The sequence below is a fragment of the Eptatretus burgeri genome, unplaced genomic scaffold, assembly GCF_056783735.1.
Source record: "Eptatretus burgeri isolate ZD-2024b unplaced genomic scaffold, Ebu_testis_v1 Ebu_testis_scaffold_44, whole genome shotgun sequence".
NCBI classification, from domain to species: Eukaryota; Metazoa; Chordata; class Myxini; order Myxiniformes; family Myxinidae; genus Eptatretus; species Eptatretus burgeri.
Window position 1 is genome coordinate 107,935 of NW_028221994.1, and position 24,457 is coordinate 132,391.

Consider the following 24,457-nt stretch of genomic DNA (forward strand, 5'->3'; position numbering starts at 1 on the left):
AAGGGAGAGTTTTTGAATGCAAAACTCAGTGTGGTTTGGTCGCTCTCCACTGTGCTGGTTGAGCTGCCAACATCACCTCCGCTGGCGTGTGGTCCTTCAATAAACCGGTGTATTCGTGAATCCTCTTCGACTCTCTCTTCAAATGCCGGGCCAGAGAACAGTCTTCACACAGGGTACTCATGGTCTGACAAAAACCCCATTCTGGTGAAACTGCCAAAATCAAGAATCACTGCTCACCTTCACTCTTTCATTCCTCTTTTTTCCTGCCTCCAGAACAAACTCCTATGCTCTCTTCAATCCCAGTCCTCTCTCCAGGTCTCCAAAGCAGCTGTTCACCACCATCTCATATCTTCCCCATCCAAAATCTTTATATCGATGACCCCAGTTGATCCACCCCAAACCCACCCACGCTGTTTTCCTTCCTGAAATCCTTGTTGATGTATCTTTTTGTATTATTAATTTCTCTTCTTTGCAATCAATGGCGCTGGATTCCTTGTTATTTCCATCCCATGTGTGGCATCATATACTCGCACCTGTTCTTGGAAATTATTTTGCTTTGATGTATTTTTTGATGTCTTGATGCAGATGATGAATGAGTAAAGGCCTTGTTACACACAGAACAATTGAAGGGTTTCTCTCCGCTGTGTATTCTTTGATGTCTCGATAAAGTTGATTGATGAGAAAAGACCTTGTTACACACAGAACAATTGAAGGGTTTCTCTCCGGTGTGTCTTCTTTGATGTTGATACAAGTTAGATAAATGATTGAACGCTTTGTTGCACGCAAAACAATTGAAGGGTTTCTCTCCAGTGTGTATTCTTTGATGTTGATACAAGTTAGATAAATGATTGAACGCTTTGTTGCACGCAAAACAATTGAAGGGTTTCTCTCCGGTGTGTATTCTTTGATGTCTCAAGAAAGTTGATTGATGAGAAAAGACCTTGTCACACACAGGACAATTGAAGGGTTTCTCTCCGTTGTGTATTTTTTGATGTTGATATAAGTTGGATGAATGATTGAACGCTTTGTTACACACAGAACAATTGTAAGGTTTCTCTCCGTGTGTATTCTTTGATGTTTATGGAAGTTCGATGCTTGATTAAACGATTTGTTGCACAAAGAGCAATTGTAAGGTTTCTCTCCGTGTGTATTCTTTGATGTGTCAATGCATTTGATGAACGAGTAAAGGCTTTGTTGCACACAGAACAACTGTAGGGTTTCTCTCCGGTGTGTATTCTTTGATGTCTCGATAAAGTTGATTGATTATAAAAGACCTTGTTGCACACAGAGCAATTGTAAGGTTTCTCTCCGGTGTGTATTCTTTGATGTGTCAATGCATTTGATGAACGAGCAAAGGCCTTGTTACACACAGAACACTTGTAGGGTTTCTCTCCGGTGTGTATTCTTTGATGTCTCGATAAAGTTGATTGATGAGAAAAGACCTTGTTACACACAGAACAATTGAAGGGTTTCTCTCCGGTGTGTCTTCTTTGATGTGTCAATGCATTTGATGAACGAGCAAAGGCCTTGTTACACACAGAACAATTGTAGGGTTTCTCTCCGGTGTGTATTCTTTGATGTCTCGATAAAGTTGATTGATGAGAAAAGACCTTGTTACACACAGAACAATTGAAGGGTTTCTCTCCGGTGTGTCTTCTTTGATGTGTCAATGCATTTGATGAACGAGCAAAGACCTTGTTACACACAGAACAATTGTAGGGTTTCTCTCCGGTGTGTATTCTTTGATGTCTCGATAAAGTTGATTGATGATTAAACACCTTGTTACACACAGAACAATTGTAAGGTTTCTCTCTGGTGTGTATTCTTTGATGTTTATGGAAGTTCGATACTTGATTAAACGATTTGTTGCACACAGAACAATTGTAAGGTTTCTCTCCGGTGTGTATTCTTTGATGTGTGGATGCATTTGATGGATGAGCAAAGACCTTGTTACACACAGAACACTTGTGGGGTTTCTCTCCTGAATGTATTCTTTGATGACGATATAAATTTGATGAAGAACAGAAAGCCTTCCGGCATTGTAAACACTTGTAGGGTTTCTCACCGGTGTGCAACGTTTGATGCGTCAACAGACATGAAGAAGAAGCACATCCCGTCTGACAAACAGTGCACCTGTGTGACGTCTCACCTGTGCATATTTTTACACATCCTTTTAAACACGATGAGAAGGTAAAGTCATTTTGTGTAACAGAAAAATTGTTTGTCTTCTCACTTCTTTGGCTTTCCTGTTGCAAGACATTGATCGACCTGTCGCAGTTGTTGTTGTTTGTAGACACACCCCAAAACTTGTCCCCATCCTGACACAAAGTCTCTGTCAGGTGATGCTCGAAAGAAACTTCTCTGTCTGATGACGAGAAACGGTTGACACTTGAAGACGTTTTCATTTTTTTCTCTGCAAATTAAGAATGGAGTAAAAACATCAATGAAAAGCGTCCCTTGGCCTTAGGCGAAAGGTTATCTTGCCACAAGACCTTGATTTGAGAGTTTCATTTTTTATGAAAAATCAGTTTTTTCGTCATGACGTCATAACGACGAAATTTTTATATATCTGAGAAACACTCTTCTCGGGCTTCAATTTGAGGTACTATTCGATATTGTTAGTCAAAGATTTAAAAATGACCTTCAAGAAGGTCAACTTCGACCTGATGCGCGAACCATGAAGGTCAAGGCCGATCGCCACCAAAAACTAATCAGCTGAGCGCCTATCGATATGCTATATATCCACCAAGTTTGGAGATGATCCGATAAAATTTACTCAAAAGCTAAGGGTTTCGTTGATTTTGATGTTTGACCTTCTGGTGACCTTGACCTTTGACCTTCACCTTCGAATTTTTTGGCGTCGAAAGCTATTGCGCTCCGAGTATACATGTCAAGTTTGAGAGCCATTGCTTTAGAACTGTGACTTAGAGAGCAAGTTGAAAGTTGAAAATCAATTGTAACAGACAATACTGTATATATATATATATAAATATATAAACAAAAAAACAAACAAACCGATCGAGTAACATATCTTGCTTTAGCAAGATAATAAATCACATTTTCAACTTGAACAGCACTCGTGGAGCAAATAGTCTCACCTTGCACATTCATTCTGAACAAAATTACCATTATTAACTAAACACCCCACTATTATGGCCGCTACTATCATGGCCCATATACCCATATCATCCATGCATCCGATTGTATCACATTGTTTCTCAGAATGGGTTATGAACGTCAAAAATGTAATTATTCACTCACGTCTGGATGACTTAAAGCTCTTCGCACCGAATGACGAAAAATTGATGGAACAGCTATGACTCATAAAACCTTCCTCTGCAGACATTATAAGGGAACTTGGACAAGATAAGTGTGCCAGGCACACATTTGTACAAAGTAATCAACAAAAACAGACAACAACTAGAATGGGCACTCGGTAGAGCGCATACCTTCGCCTCCGCTACTTTTTTGTTCTTGGCATGAGAGTGAGGGGAACAGAACAGTGAACATTTTGGTGTTGGTTTCATGCAAATCGGTTTTGATTTGACCGTGTTTTGACAAAAACCGCATATTTTGAAAGGTCGTGACCCCACTGACCTTTGACCCCCAACCGCTAACAAGGGTAATGACGTAATTGTGTCATGTCGCCCATCACAAGATTGGGCAATGAATTCTGAACATTTTGGCATCGGTTGCATGCCAATTAGATCAAAATTGACCGCGCTATGGTAAAAATACGAATTTGACCTTTCCGTGACCTTTGTTGTGTAAGAAAGGCACATTCTTGAAATGGAGGTTGGTGGAGGGAGTGCAGTGGTGCTGGCCACTCGGAAGGTGGGCTCGGACCTACCTACTGTCTCCCTCCCAACCTATCGCCTTTGCCTGTCTCTGTCCATACCCACCCCCTTCATTTGTAAAACCCAATTTAGCCCCAAGTTATATTTTTGTTTTTATTTTTATTTTTTACTTCCCCCCCATAAATCGTCTCCGAACCCCCTTTATTGTCTTTGTCTGGCTAACCTATCGTCATCCGAGCCTACTCCCAACCCCTGCATTCCCTTCCTGGAGGGGAATGAGGGAGAGCTAGCGTCCTGTGTCGAGGCCCAACTCAAGCCTCAGAATGGCCACCTCAGACTTCAGCGATCTAAACCGAAAGTGGGCTCAGCGGTCCACAACGAGAGCGAAGGGATGGATGGTGCGGAGGGGTACACTTCCTAATCTACCCTAACCATTTCACTTTTGAACTACCCTGGGGCTTTCAACAAGCGCCTCTCGCTTAAACTATTGGTTCTAACAACCCAGATTCCCGTCGCCTGTGTTGGTGTCCTCACAATTTCGAGCCATGCCCCCCCCCCCCAATTTTCTTCCCGCGCCCTCACACGGTCTCATGGCTGGGACGCGTGGCTCCCTTGGCAGGAACTACCCTCTGTCGATTCCCCAACAATGGCACCCCGGGCACTACACTACCTCCGAGCCTACCAGCTCCCTCAACACCGGGGAGTGCCCTCCCTGGCGACTCGCTTGAAACGCTCACGTGGCAGGCTGGCGCCCCGGGCCCCTTTCCGAGGGTCACCCGTGCCCACGACACTGCCCACGCAGCCAATGGCGCCCCAGGCCCCCGCATCATGCGGGCGCACTCGTGCCCACTTCGCTATCCCGGCCCCCCATGGACCCTTGGCCTACTAGCCCGGTACCCGGGGTACCCACTCAGCGATACTCACCTTTCGCAGCCACGCTCCCAGCCTGTCAACAGGGCTCCTGCACCCCTTCAAACAGGTTTCGAGCCTACATTGCCACCAACAGCAAAACGACTTCCATTTTGTCAATTTAACGAACCCACTAACTCACTTTACACTGACCATGGGGTCCCTTGGGCGGGAATCACTCCTCCCCCCAATCACTCATCGCACCCTGCATTCCACAATCACTCCATTCACACAGACCCGCTGGCATCACTCACTCAGCAAGTACATTTTCCATTTCATTTCCCAACTCACACTGCTGAACTCTTCCATTCTCTCACGAGATGCCCTAACTAACTTGTGCTCCCACGTCGTCCCTTACACTACAGCACGTTTCATTAACCTACGTAGCTAAGCTGCGTCCCCTCTACACACTCACAAGTCGGTCTCTGTCTTCAAATATCCCATTTTTCCAACCTAAATCTCAACTAAAATCCCTCTAACTAATCGATTCCACGGGCTCCTTGAGGACTTACCCCTGCCCCATGAAGCTGGTCTAACAAACACTCACCCTTCCCCCTAAATAGTTCCATCCTGTGCCCAGGCAGGGGGGTCTTCCACCCCTTGCCTGGGAATCCTGTTCACCCGAAAGCGAGGCTTGCTTTTGTTCTCCATTATTTTTTCACATGCGCAGCACCAGCGCGGCAACTCGCAACCTGCGCACCTTGCCCGTGACGTCATGGCAGTTGTTCGCGTCCCTCGTCCCTCTTGGACGGTACCATCCGGCAGGGATTCACCCTCCTGCCGGATTCCAACCATACGTGCAGCAATGACGTCACCCGGCGCATCAAAAAAACATGCCTCGCGTTTTGAGGGGCTCACCACACGAACACATGTGCTCTGCCCGTCGGAGCTTCACACACACGCTCGCGTGGAGAACCCATCCGGTCCAAATCAGTTATCCAGCCTCCCCTTTGTCCGTCTGCGGGATCGGCAACATCCACCGCGGGCGTTTCCGGACCGGGTTTCACTCCCGCAAGTGGCGGTCTCGTGCGCAGCATGGCATGAACCTCGCGCGCGCTGCCGTGCAAACCCGGCACTGTCCCCAATACAGCTTCGGCCGCTACCCGGCCCTTGTCCATCTGTCGCCATCGTCTCCGACGCACTCTCGCGCTCAAACTCCCGCGTGCCACGAGGCTCACACACCCCGCCATTACACTCACACCGGGAGACGCGGCTGCATGTTCGCGCATGCCCACCGTCATCTCCCTTACACACAGCGACCTCACACACGCTGTCTCTCTCACACTCGGCCGCTCACTCACGCATGCCCTTTCACTCGCACACGTGGTTCCACTCGCACACGGCCTTCCACTTGCACACGTGGCTCCTTCCACACACGGTGCCTCATCCACACACGACGTGCTGGGAGGCAGGCACTTCGGCCCACTCGCAGCCTCGCACACCATTTTACTCACACACGCGGTCCCTTTCACACAACGCCTTTCACCCACGCTTTGCAGCACACATTTCGCCACACTTATAAACACACACTTCAACACCACACACACCGGGACCACACTCGTAACCACACCGGGGATTTGTGCCACCCCAAGGGTTTCCGGGGCCTCTTTACCCCCCCCAAGCTCGGTGTGCACTCGTCCACAGCACTCGCCCCCTCAACTCCGCGAAGCTCGACCGGACCCACCTGGTCGCGATCAGCTTCAAGGGAGCATAGCGTCTCCCTCCGTTCACGAAGGAGGCTATCCAACTGCTCGCACCGAGTCACGACACAGCCCGCCAGCTCGCCCCCATTAAGCCTCGCTAACTCCATGTGTGTGTGCTCGTCTTTCACCCCGTCTTTATCGTGCAGTCTCTATTTTTCTATCTCCCGCGTCTCGATACATTTTCTCTCCTTGTTTCTTATTTCTGTTTCTTCCTGGTTCCATTTTCCTTCCCATTTGAGTCGTTCTTCCTCTCGGAGCTTTTTGAGTTGTTCGTTCTCTTTCCGGAGTTTTTCGATCTCCGTGGACTCAAATTTTGCTCTCCCCTCGAGCTGGTTAATTTCAAACTCGTATAGTTTTTGTTTTCTCTCCCATTGTTCCTCATGCTTTTCAGCCTCCAATCTCATCGTTTCTTTCACTTGGCTGAGTTCTTTTTCCTGTTTCGTTTGTTGTTCTTTCATTATCTCTGCGTACTTCAACCTTGCTTTCTTTTTTAATTGTTCTTGTCTTTCTTTTTAAATTTCTTTCACCCCATGTCCCTCATTCTCCAACCTCATAGTTTCCTTCAATTCGTTGATTTATTTTTCCTGTTTCAGACGTTGCTCTTTCACGATCTCTGTGTACTTCAACCTTGCTTTCTTTTTTAATTGTTTCTGAAGCCCGACAATGTCCGCCTGCCTCGATTGCCTTGCCCACGTGGTTTGAAACGGTTGTTGGGAGCGCTCGCCTCGTGTCGTGCTGTTCGTTGCGCTACAAATAGCGGCCCGCTCACGCCTCGTGCCACATTGAAGTGCGGCCGCGCCGCCATCTTGTGACTCCGTTTGCCGGCAAAGTTCATGCTCAGAATATGAGGGTGAGCTCCCCCATGGATTAAAATTACAAGTACCGTCCTGGGCCATGGATCCTACATTACTACACATATTCATTTCTACCCCCGGAACCCGCTCGCCTTGAAACTCCATCTTATTTCTCGGAAGGGATTAATTAAGCTTTGCTCGTAATTTGGGGGGAACGGGGGGGTTGCTTCGCACACCCCTGGTCCGATCCCCGTAAATTTAGTTGGAGACTGAGGTGGATTTGAATCCCACACTCCTGTGCACCAGTGTTGCGAATTGCTGTTGGAGGCAGGATGGATCCAAATCCCACTCCTGACACCAGTGTTACGAATTTTGGTCCGCCCGGCGTGCGATCGGCCACGTAACTCGAATCGCGACTGCGTCGCCCACCAGAACGGACAATTCAGTCGTGACCCTCCTTGGAACTATCGCCAGGAGCTAGTCATGGATGGGTCTTTCGACCCCACCACAATCGTGCCAATCGGCCACCGGCGCAGGATACGGCTGTTCGCCAAACTCGACCTACCTAAGTACCTGCGCGGGTAGTCAACCAGGTGATCGTACCTCGCCGCTAGCCAGCCGAGGACACGAACCGCTTAAGTAGTCCATTCCGTGCTTCAGTGATAACCGAGCGGTGTTATCGCCGACCCCGACGGACGTGATTATTTACCGGATGCTCACACCCCTTTACCAATTCCTTCCGTGATGCAAGATGGAACTTTCAAACAAAGGAAAGGACGCAACGAAACGGGAAACAGTTCGACAAGTACATTTATTTCACACACAAACACAAGGCAAGCACGTATTCACAGCCATACAGTAAGAATGCACGTATAACAGTCAAAGCAATGAACACAACGCAGTCACAACCGAATAAAAAAGGGCAATTATTTTCAGCACACTTATACAGGTTTGCTTACAAGACTGGCGCGGCACATACATTGACACAAAAAGCAAAGAAAACAAAAGCCACCCTCATAGGCAGGGAGGCAGACAGGTCCGTGGCCAAATGCGCGTGGAACCTGGATGAGCGGCCAGGTCCACGAGACCGAAGTGGTCTTACCCGCGCCCTCGTGGCGCGATGACAGGCAAGCCGCAATGTCAGCGTAACGTGCCTGACTCCGTGCCCCTGGCGTGGCCGGGGAGGTTCCTCCGGCGTGCTCCGCGCAAGCACGTGTTTCTCGGTCGGCACCACGGTTGGGGTGGGGAACGGACGGGGTTACCGGCGCTATCTCAGCGTGGATGGGGGGAATTGTTGATGCCCGGGATGGGGAAGGTTCTTGTTGCTCGGGATGGGGAGAGGGGAATGGCTGACGCTTGGTCCCCCCTAACGGGGCCTCGGGGCCGCACTGACTCCGGCGAACTCTCGCCCTCGAGCCCTCCTCCGCGTCCCTGCTCCACTCCGCAACTCGCCCCTCGACCTCCACTCCGAGCTCCGTCCCCCGTTCGTCGATCAGGCCCCGTCTGCACTGCCTGCTTCGAGCTTCTTCCTTTCCACCGTCCGTCCCCGTATATCCTCCACTGCCGACTTCTCCTACACCCCCCCCCGAGCCGCGCCGCGTTCGCTCTTATGTAGCCCGGAGGTGGAGCGCACATGTAAATTTCTGGATCACAGCGGGTTCGGAGGCGGGGCTATGCCACCTGCTGCTTAGTCATTGGATGGATGAAAAGGGGGCGTGAAGCCTTCCTGATCCGCTTTTTGGGGCGAAAGGAACGTATTCACAGCGGGTTCGGAGGCGGGGCGATGCCACCCGCTGCTCAGTCATTGGATGGATGAAAAGGGGGCGTGAAGCCTTCCTGATTCGCTTCTCGGGGCGAAAGGAACGCATTCACAACCCATGGCCCGGCGTGTGGTAGAAAGGCGGAGGTGGTGGTGTTTGAGTTGTTGGCGGGCGTCGTTTGAGAATGGCGGTGAAGCGATGTTTGCGGGGTGGAGTTGTGTAGGTAAAGAGGCGAAGGTGGTGGTGTTTGAGTTGTTGGCGGGCGTCGTTTGAGAATGGCGGTGAAGCGATGTTTGCGGGATGGAGTTGTGGAGGTAGAGGCGAAGGTGGTGGTGCTTGAGTTATTGGCGGGCGTCGTTTGAGAATGGCAGTGAAGCGATGTTTGCGGGATGGAGTTGCGGAGGTAAAGAGGCAAAGGTGGCGGTGTTTGAGTTGTTGGGGGATTATTGGTCCAAAATAACGATAGAGAAAAAGGGCTAACTCAAAGGATCACAGCCCTGTGAACACGGAAATTCCCTCTAAACAACGGTGGGGAAATCTAACGACACAATTACTTTTCGTCATAACTGATCTAAGGACCTTTATGGTGTATTGCGAATTTCCACAGCCGTAACAATGCAGTGAGCAAAAGCACTTAACAGTTCTACTTTAGAGACAGGCCACAGACAGACACACTCCCAAAGAAATGGACCCCGTCGGGTCTTTATTGAATGCTTCCAGCTTGAGGAAAGATGAGCTGGATACCAGAGCCTGTGCTTGGATCTGTCCGCCTCGTGCGGTCTTCGACGATCTGGCTCAGTGGCGGGACTCAAACCCGCAGCTTTCACGTGGCGTCATGGACGAAGGCACCAAGAGTAGAGCGGCAGATGCCAGCACGATCGGCAAAAACAAGCGAGGAGGCGGCGAGGCAGGTGAAGCAAATTATTCTCCTCAGGCTCCGACACACAACCAGGCTCCGACGCCAACACGAACATGAACCTGAACCCGAATCAACCTCCTAAGGGAGCCTGGTCTTTTTATCCGCTCGCTGAGCGGGGCGTAGCTGCGGTGTCGGACGCACTGTGCGCGCTTGTTTGGACAGGGATCAGGTGTGTTGGCACGCTGTTCGCTCCTGATTGGACAGCAAGGGGAGTCTGGTAAAGCGCTCGTTCAGTGGCGGAGTTGTGAATGGGTACGCTCTGTGAAGCGCGAGTTCAGTGGTGGAGTTGTGATTGGGAACGCTCTGTACAGCGCGAGTTCGGTGGAGGAGTTGTGAATGGGAACGCACTGTAAAGCGCTAGTTCAGTGGAGGAGTTGTGATTGGGAACGTGCTGTAAAGGGCTATTTCAGTGGAGGAGTTGTGATTGGGAACGCACTGTAGAGGGTAGCTCAGTGGAGGAGTTGTGATTGGCAACGCGCTGAAAAGGGCTAGTTCAGTGAAGGAGTTGTGATTGGTATCGCGCTGTAAAGGGCTAGTTCAGTGGAGGAGTTGTGATTGGGAACGCGCTGTAAAGGGCTCGTTCAGTGGAGGAGTTGTGATTGGGAACGCACTGTAGAGGGTAGCTCAGTGGAGGAGTTGTGATTGGCAACGCGCTGAAAAGGGCTAGTTCAGTGAAGGAGTTGTGATTGGTATCGCGCTGTAAAGGGCTAGTTCAGTGGAGGAGTTGTGATTGGGAACGCGCTGTAAAGGGCTCGTTCAGTGGAGGAGTTGTGATTGGGAACGCACTGTGGAGGGCGAGGTCAGTGGAGGAGTTGTGATTGGGAACGCGCTGTGAAGGGCTAGTTCAGTGGAGGAGTTGTGATTGGGAACGCGCTGTTAAGGGCAAGTTCAGTGGAGGAGTTGTGAATGGGAACGCGCTGTAAAGGACGAGTTCAGTGGAGGAGTTGTGAATGGGAACGCGCTGTAAAGCACGAGTTTAGTGGAGAAGTTGTGATTGGGAACGCGCTGTAAAGCACGAGTTCAGTGGAGAAGTTGTGATTGGGAACGCGCTGTAAAGCACGAGTTCAGTGGAGAAGTTGTGATTGGGAACGCGCTGTAAAGGGCTAGTTCAGTGGAGGAGTTGCGAATGGGAACGCACTGTAAAGGGTGAGTTCAGTGGAGGAGTTGCGAATGGGAACACGCTGTAAAGGGCTAGTTCAGTGGAGGAGTTGTGAATGGGAACGCGCTATAAAGCGCGAGTTCAGTGGAGGAGTTGTGATTGGGAATGCGCTATAAAGCGCAAGTTAAGTGGAGGAGTTGTGATTGGGAACGCGCTGTGAAGGGCTAGTTCAGTGGAGGAGTTGTGATTGGGAACGCGCTGGAAAGCGCTTGTTCAGTGGCAGGGTGGTTGGCTTGTTGGATCTAAGGATTTAAAGACCTGATTATGAAACAACTTCGCAGCGCACGTACACTTAATTACACATAAAACAAGGGAAGGGACCCCAACGAGAAACACATACATACCGATATAACTGATCCATAAGGACTCTGGTTGTTGTTTGCGATGGGTTCCAGATTCGTAACAATATATCGATATACATCTCGGTTCTTGGAAGTATTTTGAAGGAGATTTGTGTTTTGCAGTGTTCAAGTATAGAATTCAATTTAAATAAAGGTTTCAGAAGGTTGAAAGTTGTATAAATAAATTAATTCCAGGTTTTTCTGCCGTTTTACCCAGTCTCTTGCATCACCCAAACACTTTACATGAATTATTCATCCTGTTGTTACGGACATATGAATTGTGTGATTTCACCAGAGGGTTTCGGACCAGTATAACATTTCATTGTGCTGTGGGTGAAAGTTATATGTACTGGGGTGAAGGAATTGTTTTGTACTTTATTTAAAGAATTGTTTTGCACTTTGATTAAAGAATCGTTTTGCACTTTGATTAAATAATTGTTTTGTACTTTGATTGAAGAATTGTTTTGTACTTTGATTAAATAATTGTTTTGTAATTTGATGAAAGAATTGTTTTGTACTTTTATTAAATAATTGTTTTGTACTTTGATTAAAGAATTGTTTTCACTGTTGAAAGTCTGGTTGGATCACAATTCGAGAACACCTTACAGAACTACCTTACAGAACATGCACCTGTCTTGACTAACTCCATCGGTCCTTCTTCTTAAAGTGTCCTTGGTGTTGGGTATTTACAGTGCCTCTTGAAAGTCTACACCCCCTTTCAAAATTTTCACCTTTTGTTGTCTTCTAGCCTGGAATTAAATGACATTAAATCAGACTTTTTCCCCTTTATTTACCCACCGTAACCACAAATTCCAAATGAAAAACAAATTCTACAAACTTCAGAAAATTAATTAAAAATACAAAACTAGAATATCTTGGTTGGATAAGTGTCCACCCCCCTGACTTAATACTTCGTGGAACACCTTTGACAGCACTGACAACTGTGAGTCTGTTGGGATTGGTCTCTAACAACTTTGCACACCTTGATTGGGAAATATTTACCCATTCTTCGTCACAAAACTGTTCAAGCTCAGTCAAGGTGCGTGGTGAGCGTTGATAGACAGCAATCTTCAAGTCATGCCACAGATTTTCGATTCAATTTAGGTCGGGGCTGTGACTGGGCTACTCAAGGATATCTTTTTGTTCCTCAGCCACTCCAGTGTGAGTTTGGTTGTGTGCTTCGGGTCGTTATAATGCTTTAAGGTGAACTTCTGTCCCAATTTCAGTTTTTTTGCAGAGGGCAGCAGGTTTTCCTCTCAGATTTTTCTGTGTTTTGCACCATCCATTTTCCGTTATATCCTGACAACTAACAGCATGTCTCTCTGAAAAGACCGCCTCGAACCTCCCTCCATCTCCCACCCCCCACATCTACTTTCTCAACATGCCTTTTCAAGAAGTCCTTTCATTCAAGCTTCTGGGTCTCACTATCCGCCATGATCTATACAAGGAAAGCCACATCTCCAAGCTGTGCCTCCGAAGTCAATTGCCAACCTGGCAATTTTTCTTCCTTTCTTTTTAATTATTTTTTCACAGTCTTTTTTTTTCTTGACAGTCTTTCCCCCCTCTTGTTTTGTCTTGCTCTGGAACCACTGTGTAACCTCATCAACAAACATGGACATGGATGCACCCAAACAACCAATAGAAGAACATCCAAAGAAACAGGAAAGGTGACTCACCTACGATATATAAATGATTTAAAGCTCTTCCTGACCCAGCTGTTTTAGCTGTTGAAAGTCTGGTTAGGTTACAATAACACCAACTAAGGAATGAACTGGCCAGAGCAATGACCACCACATGAGGAGACACCGACAACACACATCGAAACAAAACGAGTGAACAGACACTGACAGCAGCTGCATTGGCCTTGGCAACAATAAACAACTCTCAATGTACGAGGCACCGACAGTGAGGAAGATATGAAATACTGACAGTTTGGGTCAGGAGACAGGAGAGAGGAATAATGTCAGAGACGAAACGGAGGAGGCAAAGGAGAGAAAGGCTGTCTCCTGAACTGCTCAATTTAATGTTGTGCAAGAAAGGCACATTCTCTGAATTTCATGTGACAAAATTAATTTTAAAACTGACTCAAACAGTAAAGGAGGGATCGGGAGTCCACGGAATGCTGAGAGTGGGACACTTCAGCGACCACATCCCCTGACGACAAAGAACCAACTTCACCCCGCTGTATGTTGGTTGCTCTCATCTACTAGTTGGTCGACTCATCAAATCTACTTCGCTGCTGTTGTCTTGGAGATGACTTCAAAGTAGGCATCTCTTTGCTGGCCTCATCGAAAAGGCAGCCTGCCCGTTCCTCCATTCTCTCCTCACATGCTTCCCGTCACGCATTGTCCTTCAGAGCTTGGAGAACCCCAATTCAAGCTCCTCTGAGACAGCATGATATGTGGACTCAGATTGTTCTCCATGTTGGGGTGTTGCAAAGCTTTCACTCTCTGAGGATTTGCGACACAATTGGCCTGTCGGATTCATCCGATGTGCAACCACTGGACAAAATATTTTGAACATGATCACAGCCAACCTTTCACCCATTTATAACCTGCTGTGGTATATTTTACAAACTGGTTAACTGAGACAAGTTGTCAACTTAAGAGTCATGAGTTAACGACTCTGATCGACACAATTTTGTTTTTGTCACTGATCTACAAAAATACCCCATAATGACAAATTGAAAACATGATTTTGGAAATTTTTACAAAAACAACTTGAAATGTCTTGCAACAATAAGAATTCAACCCCTTTGCTATGGCATTCCAAAATGAGCTCAGGGCATCCAATTTCCTTTGTTCATCCTTGAGATGTCTCCACAACTTTCTCCCTCGTATTTCTCCCTGGTTAATCCCTCCTCCGGTATGACAGACCTGGGCCTCGTCCTAGTGGAGGAGTTGCTCTCTTCATCAAAGACTCCATTCCTCACTCTTCATGAACTGCCCTCACTCCCCCACAACCCCAGGAATACCTCTGACTACGGCTTCCCCTCCACTCCCACCTCATGTGTGTTGTTCCATCCACAAAACAGTGATGACTGCATTTACACCTCAATCTCCGAAAACATCGACCAACTTCTCTCCTCTCATCCCAACTCTCTTCCTCATATGTGATGACTTCAACTGCCATCATGACAGTTGGTTGGGTGTGGGTACCTCCGACACCTGCCATGATACTTCAGCAAAAGACTTCTGCGACTCATTGGGACTGACTCAATCGGTCAACTTCCCAACCGGGATCTCAATCAATGGGGCTCCATCTCTTCAGGATCTGATTTCGACCAATTTCCCTGAAGACATCTGTTGTTCTTCCTCCGCTCCAATCGGTTCATCTGACCACATGTTTGTCAATGTTCTGTGGTTCTCAAATAACAGTCAGACATCTCGCTCTACTTCCTCTCCTGTTGCAGTCAACATGTGGCCCGAAATGGAGTTCTTTCATCCCCTCTTCCTGTCCAGGATGGAGTTCCTCAAGGTTGCGTTCTGGGCCCTGTTCTTTTTCTGGTTTTCATCAATGATCTCTCCGACTCTCTGGAAAATCCTCTTTATCTCTTTGCTGATGACTCCATCCTCTGCCGTACCATCTGTCATCCCTCAGACCGGCAAGCAGCAGCTTCTTCGCTCTCTGCAGATCTGGATAAAAATCAAAAACTGCTCCAACACGTGGAACATGTCTTTCAATCCTGATAAATCTCACACTCTCACTCTGCCTCTCCGAAAGGACCATCTGGAAAGGCATTTAGGATGATTGGCATCTCCCGGAGTGAGGCTGAGTATTTGGGCTTCTCACTCTCTCACCACAGGCAGGTTGGTGGTCTTTCTGTCTTCTTCCGTCTCCTCTCCGGTCTCGCAGCCCCGCTTGATCTACAATGTGTCCTCCCCATATTTCCGCAGGGCGCTCAGGATCCGCCATCAACCCTCTTCTGGAAAACTGCCAAAACCAAGAATCACTGCTCACCTTCACTCTTTCATTCCTCTTTTACCCCACCTTTCGAACAAACTCCCACACTCTCTTCAATCGCACTCTTCCCTCAAGGTATTCCAAATATCTGTTCACCACCACCTCTTATCTTCCCCCATCCAAAACCATGATCTTTTCTACCGACGTTAATCCACCCCAAACCCACCTCCTTCAAATTCCTTGCTTTCCTTCCTGAAAGTCCATGCAGTGTCCATCTTGTATTCCCCATGTTCCCCGCCCCATCCTCACCCTACCACAGATCGCCTAAAGTCTCTGTTCCCCATTGTTTTGTCTTTCCCTCTCCTGTCCCTCTTGTTGTGCGTTGTGTGTTCGCTCTCATACGAGCCTCGACAATGTGTACAAAAAAAACTTGATTGGAGTCCACCTGTGGCCAATTTAAATGATTGGACATGATTTCGAAAAAGAAACACACCTTTCCAGATGAGGTGCCACAGTTGACAGTGGAGGTCAGAGCAGAAACTCTTCCATGAAGTCGAAGAAACTGTCCATATAACTCCAAGATAAAATTGTGAGGAGGCGTAGATCTGGGGAAGGGTATGAAATCAATTTCTCGTGGAGAAAGGTCCCAAGAGCACAGTGAGCTCTATCATTAGAAAATGGAAAGAATATGAACGACCCAGACTCTTCCTCGAGTTGACCGTCCGAACAAACTGAGCAACCAGACAAGAAGGACCTTTGTCAGGGAGGTAAAGAAGAACCCAACGACCATTCTGACAGAACTAGAGTTCTTTTACTGAGATGGGAGAACCTGTCGGAAGGACAAAAGTCTCTGCGGCACTTCAAAAATCAAGGCTTTCTGGGAGAATGGTGAGACGGAAACCACATCAGAAAGAAAAAGCACATGACAGCACGTCTTGAGTTTGTAAAAAGGCACGTGAAAGACTTTGCTGAGCAAGAGGCAAAACATTCTGTGGTCTGATGAGACGAAAATGGAACTCTTTGATCTGAATGCAAAGCACTGCATCTGGCAGAAACCGAGCACAGCTTGTCACCCAACCAAAACCATTCCCATCGTGAAGCATGGTGGTGGCGGCATCATGCTTCGGGGATGCTTCTCAGCGGCAGGGACTGGGAGACTTGCAGGGATTGAGGGAACAATGAATGGAGCCAAATATAAGCAAATCCTTGAGGAGTTGGCTGCCTAATGTTGGCTTTATGGTTAGGGTGCCTGGCTTTGGATCCTCGGGCCCTGTGTTCAAATCCCACTCAAATTTTGAATTAATACCAGGTGGGGTTAACTCGGCCTGTCATAAATCCCACTCAGCTGTTCAATTAATACCAGGTGGGGTTAACTCGGCCTGTCAATCTTCTGAGGTCGGCAAACTGAGTGCCAGCATGCTGGTATACTGTGTCGGAGTGGCGACCCGTCCAGGATTGTGCCCAATAGCCAAGGAGACGCTCTGCACAGAGTATGGTCCCAATATCCTCATTGAGGAGAACCTGCTTCAGAGTGCAAAAGACCTTCGACTGTGGTGAAGATTTACGTTCAAACGGGACAATTACCCCAAGTATACAGCCAAAGCAACACTGCAACACAACAAAGTATTGACTTAGAGGGTTTAATATGCATTGATGAAAGACATTTCAGCTTTTCAGTTTCCATTAATTTGTAAAAATTTCAAAAAATACGTTTCAATTTGTCATTGTGGGGTATTTTGTGTTGATCAGTGACAAAACATATAAATTTAATCCATTTTGAAGTCAGGCTTCAACACAACAAAATGTGAAAAAGTCGAGAGGTGTGAATACTTAATGAAGGGATTGTAGGTTTCACCCATAAAACACGACAAAGGGCACATTGGTGTCTTTCTTTTCTTTCTGCCGTGACATCCTCCGGGTGGGTAACTGGTGCACTCACTTCGGTGCTTCGAGGTGGAGAAGGAACACTGTTGTTTGTGTCCTTTATAACATCCATTAAAACAGTAAGTTTCCTGTTTGGAATGATTTTCAATTTTATTTCGATTTTGCAGGCAGATTAAAATTATTATCTTCCTCCTCTCCAACCAGGTGTGATGGGGATGGATTCAAAGCCAAAGTAATGATAAACTCCAGGTTTGTTTTCCGATTAATGTTCAAAATATAACTTTCAACTGAAATGGAGTTGTTCCTCGAACATAAACAGGTTTGTCGACAGACTGACGGACAGACAAAGTGAACAAACTGCTTAACTCCACCTTTCGCTTCGTGTGCGTGCGGAAACAAAAAACAAAATTAAAAATAATTGAGCTTTATGTATTCCACCAGCAGAAGTACCTGTCGCTTCCCTTACGGGTTGAATCAAACTACAGCACGTTGTACTTTCAAACATTCTGCTCCATTCACTCCATCATTTTCCCGAGGTCATCTTCCCTCTGCTTGGAAGTCAGCTGACATCATCTTCATGAACCATCCTTGCTGCTTACATCTGTATATGGCGTGAGCAAAAATCACCTCCGCTTCGCTGCGAAGCTCATTGTTGTTTGCTTTGGTTTGAACCTCTGCTTGAAATGAGTGAAATGAAACATTCACCTTCCCTCGTGCTGCCTTCTGCTCCTCTTGTGCAACCTTCTCCTCCCCTCAAGCTGCCTTCCCCTCTCAAAATGCCCCCCTTTCCCTCAAGCTGCCTTCCCCTCTCACAATGCCCCCTTTCCCTCATGCTGCCTTCCCATCCCCTTGTGCCTCCTCCCCTCCCTCAACAGCAATTAATTTCCAGATCATGGCAGGGAAGCCAAGAGATCTGTCTCGCCTGGGTTTGAATCTCGACCAAGCTATAAACTGTCATCCCGGTGTTTCACAGGCAGGGTGATTCATAAATGTGTGTGTTGTCTCGCGGATGGGTGTTAAACTCGGCGTCACATCTGCCTGGTTCCCCCCTCCTCTCCCCCGCCACACTTTAACACCTCTCCTCTTCCTCTCCCTTCTCCCTCTCTCACCCCTATCCCTCTCTATCCCACCCCTATCCCTCTCTCTCATTCCTATTCCTCTCCCTAATGCCTAATGCTTTCTCCTATCCCATCCCTCTCTCTCCTCACCCGACCCCTCTCTCTCTTACCCCTCTTCCTCCTCTATCCTTCCCCTTCCTCCTCTTCTCTATCCTTCCCATCCCTCCTTTCCCTCATCCCCTTCCTCCCTCTTCCCTTGAATATTCCCATCAGCGAAGTGACAGGTAGTATTTGCTGGTAAACAAATAAACAAACACGAATTAAGCTTAATATATACTGTATTACATTTTCACACTTCCCTCAATTAAAAGAGGTTATGATTAACGATAAATTCTTTAATTTGTCAGGTGCTCATGAGAGTTCACGTCCCTGACCCTTAGTGATGGGTAATGTTGTAAAACGTGTCCTTTGTGATCCATCCATGAAGACCACACTCTGTACAGAGAGAGCATCAGTGCTGCCACAGCAGTCTCCTGGGTTATTGGACACAATCCTGGACAGGTGACCACTCTGACACAGGATACTCAAACGGCTCAATCATCCCAGCAAGCTGGTATCACTTTGCCAACCTCAGAAAGATGACAAGCTGAGTCAACCTCACCTGGTATTAATTCAACAGCCAAGTGGGATTTGAACTCAGGACCCAAGTAAAGCAAGCCCACCACCCGAACCATTAAACCAACACCAGTTTTACCTTTACGATATTTTACCAAAACAGATAAACAGAGTCGGTACAAACACACCTATCCCGTGACAATGGTTTCATAACAGTTCTTACAGCAGGTCAAAAGTCGAGGTCACAGCTTCAGGTCAAAATTTCGTGAAAATAATTTTGGGGTCAAACTTTGACCTTGAAATTGTGACTTCCATCCATCGAGCAGAATTAATTAGTTTCCTGGTAAACTCTCACCAACTCTGCTTTACAAATCGCCGACTTGTTTAGTCGAAACGAAGTTCACCCTTCACATCTTTAAATATAATATTGAACATAATTTGGCCTTAAATGAGGTTGGTACAGGACGAGCTATAAACTCCCAACCTGGTGATGCACAGGGAAGGTGTTGCATCAGTGAGCATACCTTCCTCTGAAAGCAAAGGTAAGTGTCTTGTCTTCTCATGCAGTGATTCATCGAGGACGTTAAAGATGTCACTGCAATCCTCAATAACAGGCCATTGTGTGCTGGTGCAGAGGCCCATCATCACAAGTAAATCATCTGATTTGTTGCAAACGAGAGTAAAGATAAATCGAATGATGAATGAAGTGATGAGGTATAAAATGATGTCATACATGTACAAGAGGGAGGGTAACATGTCATGGATGGGATTTCCATTCACAATTCAATTCCGGCTCCGCTCCAGACATCGTGACATTCACTAAATCAACGAGTTCCTGTGTTAGTACACAGCACGGATCAGCACGGGAAACACAAGTTCTCGGTACGGAGTGATCGTCACGTACCGGGTCTGGACCCCTTGTCCTCGGGTGAACCGTCCATGGACCCGCGGTCTTCCGGAGAACCCCCCGGACCGACTACGTATCCTCCATCGGAGCCGCTCGTGGATCCCGGGGTGTTCGTTCTCAGATCTCGGGTCATGGTGGACCGCACGTCGTGTCGGATGAAGGACGGTACGCTGTGGTAACCGAGTGAGGAGCGCGAGCTGTTTTGGGAAAGAGCGAACCGCGAGATCGCGGTGTCTGATTGGTTCCCGCCACATCACGTGCCCATGATTTAAAATACATACAAAGATTGAACGTTTCGTTTTAACGGATTGTTTGTGTTTCAGATTGTTTTGTGAAAGTGAAAAATCGAGTCCGAGTTCGTCGATGATCATTTCCTCGACACGAAACAACGTTCTTTATTTTATGTTTTTGTATTTATCGACAATCTTCCCTCTCTAACGGAGTATATGAGTATGTGGGAATGTGGGTATATGGGAATGTATTGTTGCGGACACGGGTACAGAGACTCCAGCTTGTCACTCAGAGGGGATTAATCCCCGGTTGTCCTCGGTCGAGCCAGACCTGGGGCCACCACTCACAATTAACTTTGTGGTACGGTGGGTTGGTTTAAAACCACGAACTCCACCCAGTTAACCACGAGTTCCATTAGCCACCGTCCAATTATTCTGTTTAACTGGAGGTCACGTGATTACCTGAGCGGCGATTACACCCTCGGAAAAGCATCAATGTTATCTCTTGATCTCTTTGACAATGCAAAACCAATGGAAGGAAACCAATGCCAAATCAAACACGGACAGGTTGGAAATCGACAAATGATTTATTAATAATAAAAGAAACCAATCTTGCCAAAAGGTGACCACGTGTGACTTCTTTAAGGTCACACTGAGGTGAACAGAGCTGCTATCCACCAGGAGCGACTCCTTGAGGAATATCTGCCAACGAGAGATTCCGATGAGAATCGTTCCACAGATTAACCATGAAAAATATGCTTTTGCCTCATAACGTCACCAAATGACGTCATAATGTCTCAAGCTTGACATATCTAGAAAGCACTCATCGAGGTGTTCAATTTGAGGTACTACACGATATGGTTCCTAAAACTTGAAAATTTGACCTTGGGGTCAAATATGTTTGACCTGAGGCGCTAACCATGAAGGTCAAGGCCAATCGCCACCAAAAATTAATCAGCTGAGCGCCAGACCATGAACTATATTCCCATGAAGTTTGAAGACGATCCGATCAAAATTACTCAAAAAATAAGGGTTTCGTCGACTCCCCTGATTTGCGACAAAGTGACCTTGACCTTTGACCTTGAGCTTCAAAATTTTATGCGCTGAAAGGGACCTCTATCGGCCTCTGATATGCGAAGTTACAAAAATTTCCAACGATAACTGTGCTCTGCAGAGTGATTTATACGTGATAACAGACAAATAAATAAATAAGTAAATAAAAGCATATTAAGGTCAAGGCCAATCGCCACCAAAAATTAATCAGCTGAGCGCCAGACCTGGAACTATATTCCCATGAAGTTTGAAGACGATCCGATCAAAATTACTCAAAAAATAAGGGTTTCGTCGACTCCCCTGATTTGCGCCAAAGTGACCTTGACCTTTGACCTTGACCTTCAAAATTTTGTGCACTGAAAGGGACCTCTATAGGCCTCTGATATGCGAAGTTACAAAAATTTCCGATGATAACTGTGCTCTGCAGAATTTTTTATACGTTATTACAGACAAACAAAAAATAAAAATAAAAAATAAAAACATACAGGCTGACGAACATATCTTGCAAAAACTTCGTTTTGGCAAGATAATAAACAAGTCTGAAGACGACAATGGTTGACGAGCGGTATTTGACGATGTCGATTGTTTCAGAAGTCAAGGATGAGACAATGTGATAATTTTTGACAAAGTTATAAAAATGATCAACATGATGTGGTTACAACAATATAACGTCATTTAGGCTATATGGCATTTCGCACTCCTCGGATTATCCATACTTTGATGAAATCAGCGCAAAAACAAACTTGAAGGGGGGCGCCATGGGCAAGGTGTTCGAGATAGAGCAAAATGGTTTCAAGACTTTTGGTGGAGAATGACCTCATGATTATGCATAAAAAATATTGTCATCCTGGCTTTCAAAGTTTGTGCGGTCGTATGATTTTTATGTCAAAATTCGCAATTTTCTAAGTTTTTGACCTTGTGACCTTGGGACGAAAATGAAAAATCGGACAAGTTTTAGATAATTCATTTTGCTATTCAAATACCGAAGAACCCATTCCATTCAGTCAATTCCCAAGGAGAAGATAGATTTTTAATCCGACTATCCCCTAAAAATGGCTAATTTTTTGGGGCATGGCTCCGACCAAAATGGGCGCAGCATGCCTCCATCCAGGAAAACATAACTGGACATTGATATCGAACACATAACCAAGTTTCATCAAGATCGGATCAAAGTCCACGGAGTTATGCTCTGAACAGACAGACACACAGACAAGCCGGTAGGTGGACATGGGTAGTCGACTACCCAATAGAACCTGACGCGATGGGCCCGTTCGATGGGAAATGACCTGAGGATTAAGCGCAAGAAAATTCATTATTCCAGCTTCAAGGATTAATGCTGCAGATTGTTTTTTTCGTTAAAATACCCCCACATTTAGGGTTTTTCGGCCGTTGCTAGGCAACGGAGGGGTCCATAGCAACGGTTCTTTCTCACACATAACGAGGACATACCATGAACCTACCATACCAGTTTCATATATATCTGACTCATAGTCTCTGAGATATAACGAACTTCGTTTTTTATTGTTTTCGACCAGGATTCATTCAAAGTCTATCTTCGCCGACAGTTTTCATAGGATCCGGCTGGAAATTTTTGACAATATGGCTGAATGTACTGCCCACGGTCGCTCGGGGCCCGATTTTTGATTTTCGAAAAAATAATTTTTTTATGATTTTTCAAAGTCCCGTTACTAGGCAACGGTGGTGCCCATAGCAACGGTTCTCATTTGCACACAACTTGGTATTGGTATGAACCGACCAACCAAGTTTCATCGAAATCGCCATTGTATTAACTGAAATCACCATTTCAAATTCTGATAATAAGGGTGGAACAAATCTCCAAAACAAAATTTTTTGAAAAAAAACATTTTTTTCGACTTGATCGTAGACCCAAAAACGAAGTTCGTTATATCTCAGAGACTATGAGTCAGATATACATGAAACTGGTATGGTAGGTTCATGGTATGTCCTAGTTATGTGTAAGAAAGAACCGTTGCTCTGGACCCCTCCGTTGCCTAGCAACGGCCGAAAAACCTCTAAATGTGGGGGTATTTTAACGAAAAACAATCTGCAGCATCAACCCTTGAAGCTAGAATCTTGAATTTTCTTGTGCTTAATCCTCAGGTCATTCTCCATCGAAAGGGCCCATCGTGTCAGGTTATATTGGGTAGTCGACTACCCATGTCCGCCTACCGCCTTGTTTGACTCATAGTCTCTAAGATAAAACGAACTTCGTTTTTTTATTGTTTTTGACCAGGGTTCATTCAAAGTCTATCTTCTCCGACAGTTTTCAAAGGATCCGGCTGGAAATTTTTGACAATATGGCTGAATGTACTGCCCACGGTCGCTCGTGGCCCGATTTTTGATTTTCGAAAAAATAATTTTTTATGATTTTTTCAAAAATTTTAAAGTCCCGTTGCAAGGCAACGGTGGTGTCCATAGCAACGGTTCTCATTTGCACACAACTAGGTCATAGTATGAACCTACCAACTAAGTTTCATCGGAATCGCCATTGTATTAACTGAAATCGCCATTTTAAATTCTGATTATAAGGGTAGAACAAATCTCCAAAAAAATTTTTTTTTTTTTCGACGAGATCGATTGGGACCCAACAGACAGACACATAGACATAACGAATATAGTGTTCACTCTGCTGGCGCTCCTGAACCAAAAAACACCACCGTATGAGGAAGCAAACAACAGGAGAAAACAAAACCACATGTTTGAGAGAAACCCGAAGAGATTCTTCCACGAATTGGGGAAACAAAAGCACAATGTGCCAACTCCCCCTGAAAAGAAAAGATGGGGAAACATTCTGGAAAGGAATTCTTGGAGATTGAAAGGAACATAAGGAAGCAGAATGGATCGTGGACTTGGAAAAGAAGAAGCACCATGTTGGTGGAGGAAATGTCCCCAGTGATTATTGATGATGAAATAAATAATTAAAAACACTTCAAAAAATGCCACCAAACTTTAAAATCCAGACCCAGATGGAATTCCAAACTTATGGCTGAAACAACTTGATGCTCTCCACAATCACGACGCCAGGACATTCAAACAACTAATCCAAGAGGAAAAGGAAGTGCATGAGTGGGTCGAAGAAGGAAACACATTTCTCATCGAAAAATCTGAAGAAACCCAACTTCCCCACAAATACCGGCCAATATATGTCCACTAACAACACACAAACTTCCAACAGGAATCATGACAGAAATGATGATCCATCACCGAAGCCAACAAGGAGGTTGACACCTCGAACAAAAGGGCCACCACCCACTACTGAACAAGGCCGTACTTGAAAATTTCAAAATGCGAAGAACCAAATTGTCCACCGCCTGGATGGACTATAAGAAAGCTTTTGACAGAGATCCACATTCATGGATGATAAAATGCCTGCAAATATACAAAATCAATCCCCAAGTAATCAA

At 46.2% G+C, this 24,457-nt stretch overlaps 2 protein-coding genes across 2 annotated transcripts in view; both read right to left on the reverse strand.

Moving 5' to 3' along the window:
• LOC147007705 (uncharacterized) overlaps positions 1-19,867 on the reverse strand; it is a 79,736-nt gene extending 59,869 nt beyond the window's left edge. The window contains exon 1 of the mRNA XM_085866568.1: positions 19,747-19,867. The gene's annotated coding sequence lies outside the window, so the exon portion shown is untranslated. The remainder of the gene's footprint in view (positions 1-19,746) is intronic.
• LOC147007706 (uncharacterized) lies at positions 887-22,930 on the reverse strand. Its single transcript, XM_085866570.1, has 3 exons — positions 19,747-22,930; positions 19,367-19,501; positions 887-2,413 (listed from the first exon to the last, which is right to left on the reverse strand). Exons 1-3 carry the CDS (start codon positions 19,880-19,882, stop codon positions 1,029-1,031), a joined length of 1,656 nt encoding a protein of 551 aa, XP_085722696.1. The 5' UTR covers positions 19,883-22,930; the 3' UTR covers positions 887-1,028.
• Between the last annotated feature and the right edge of the window lie 1,527 nt (positions 22,931-24,457).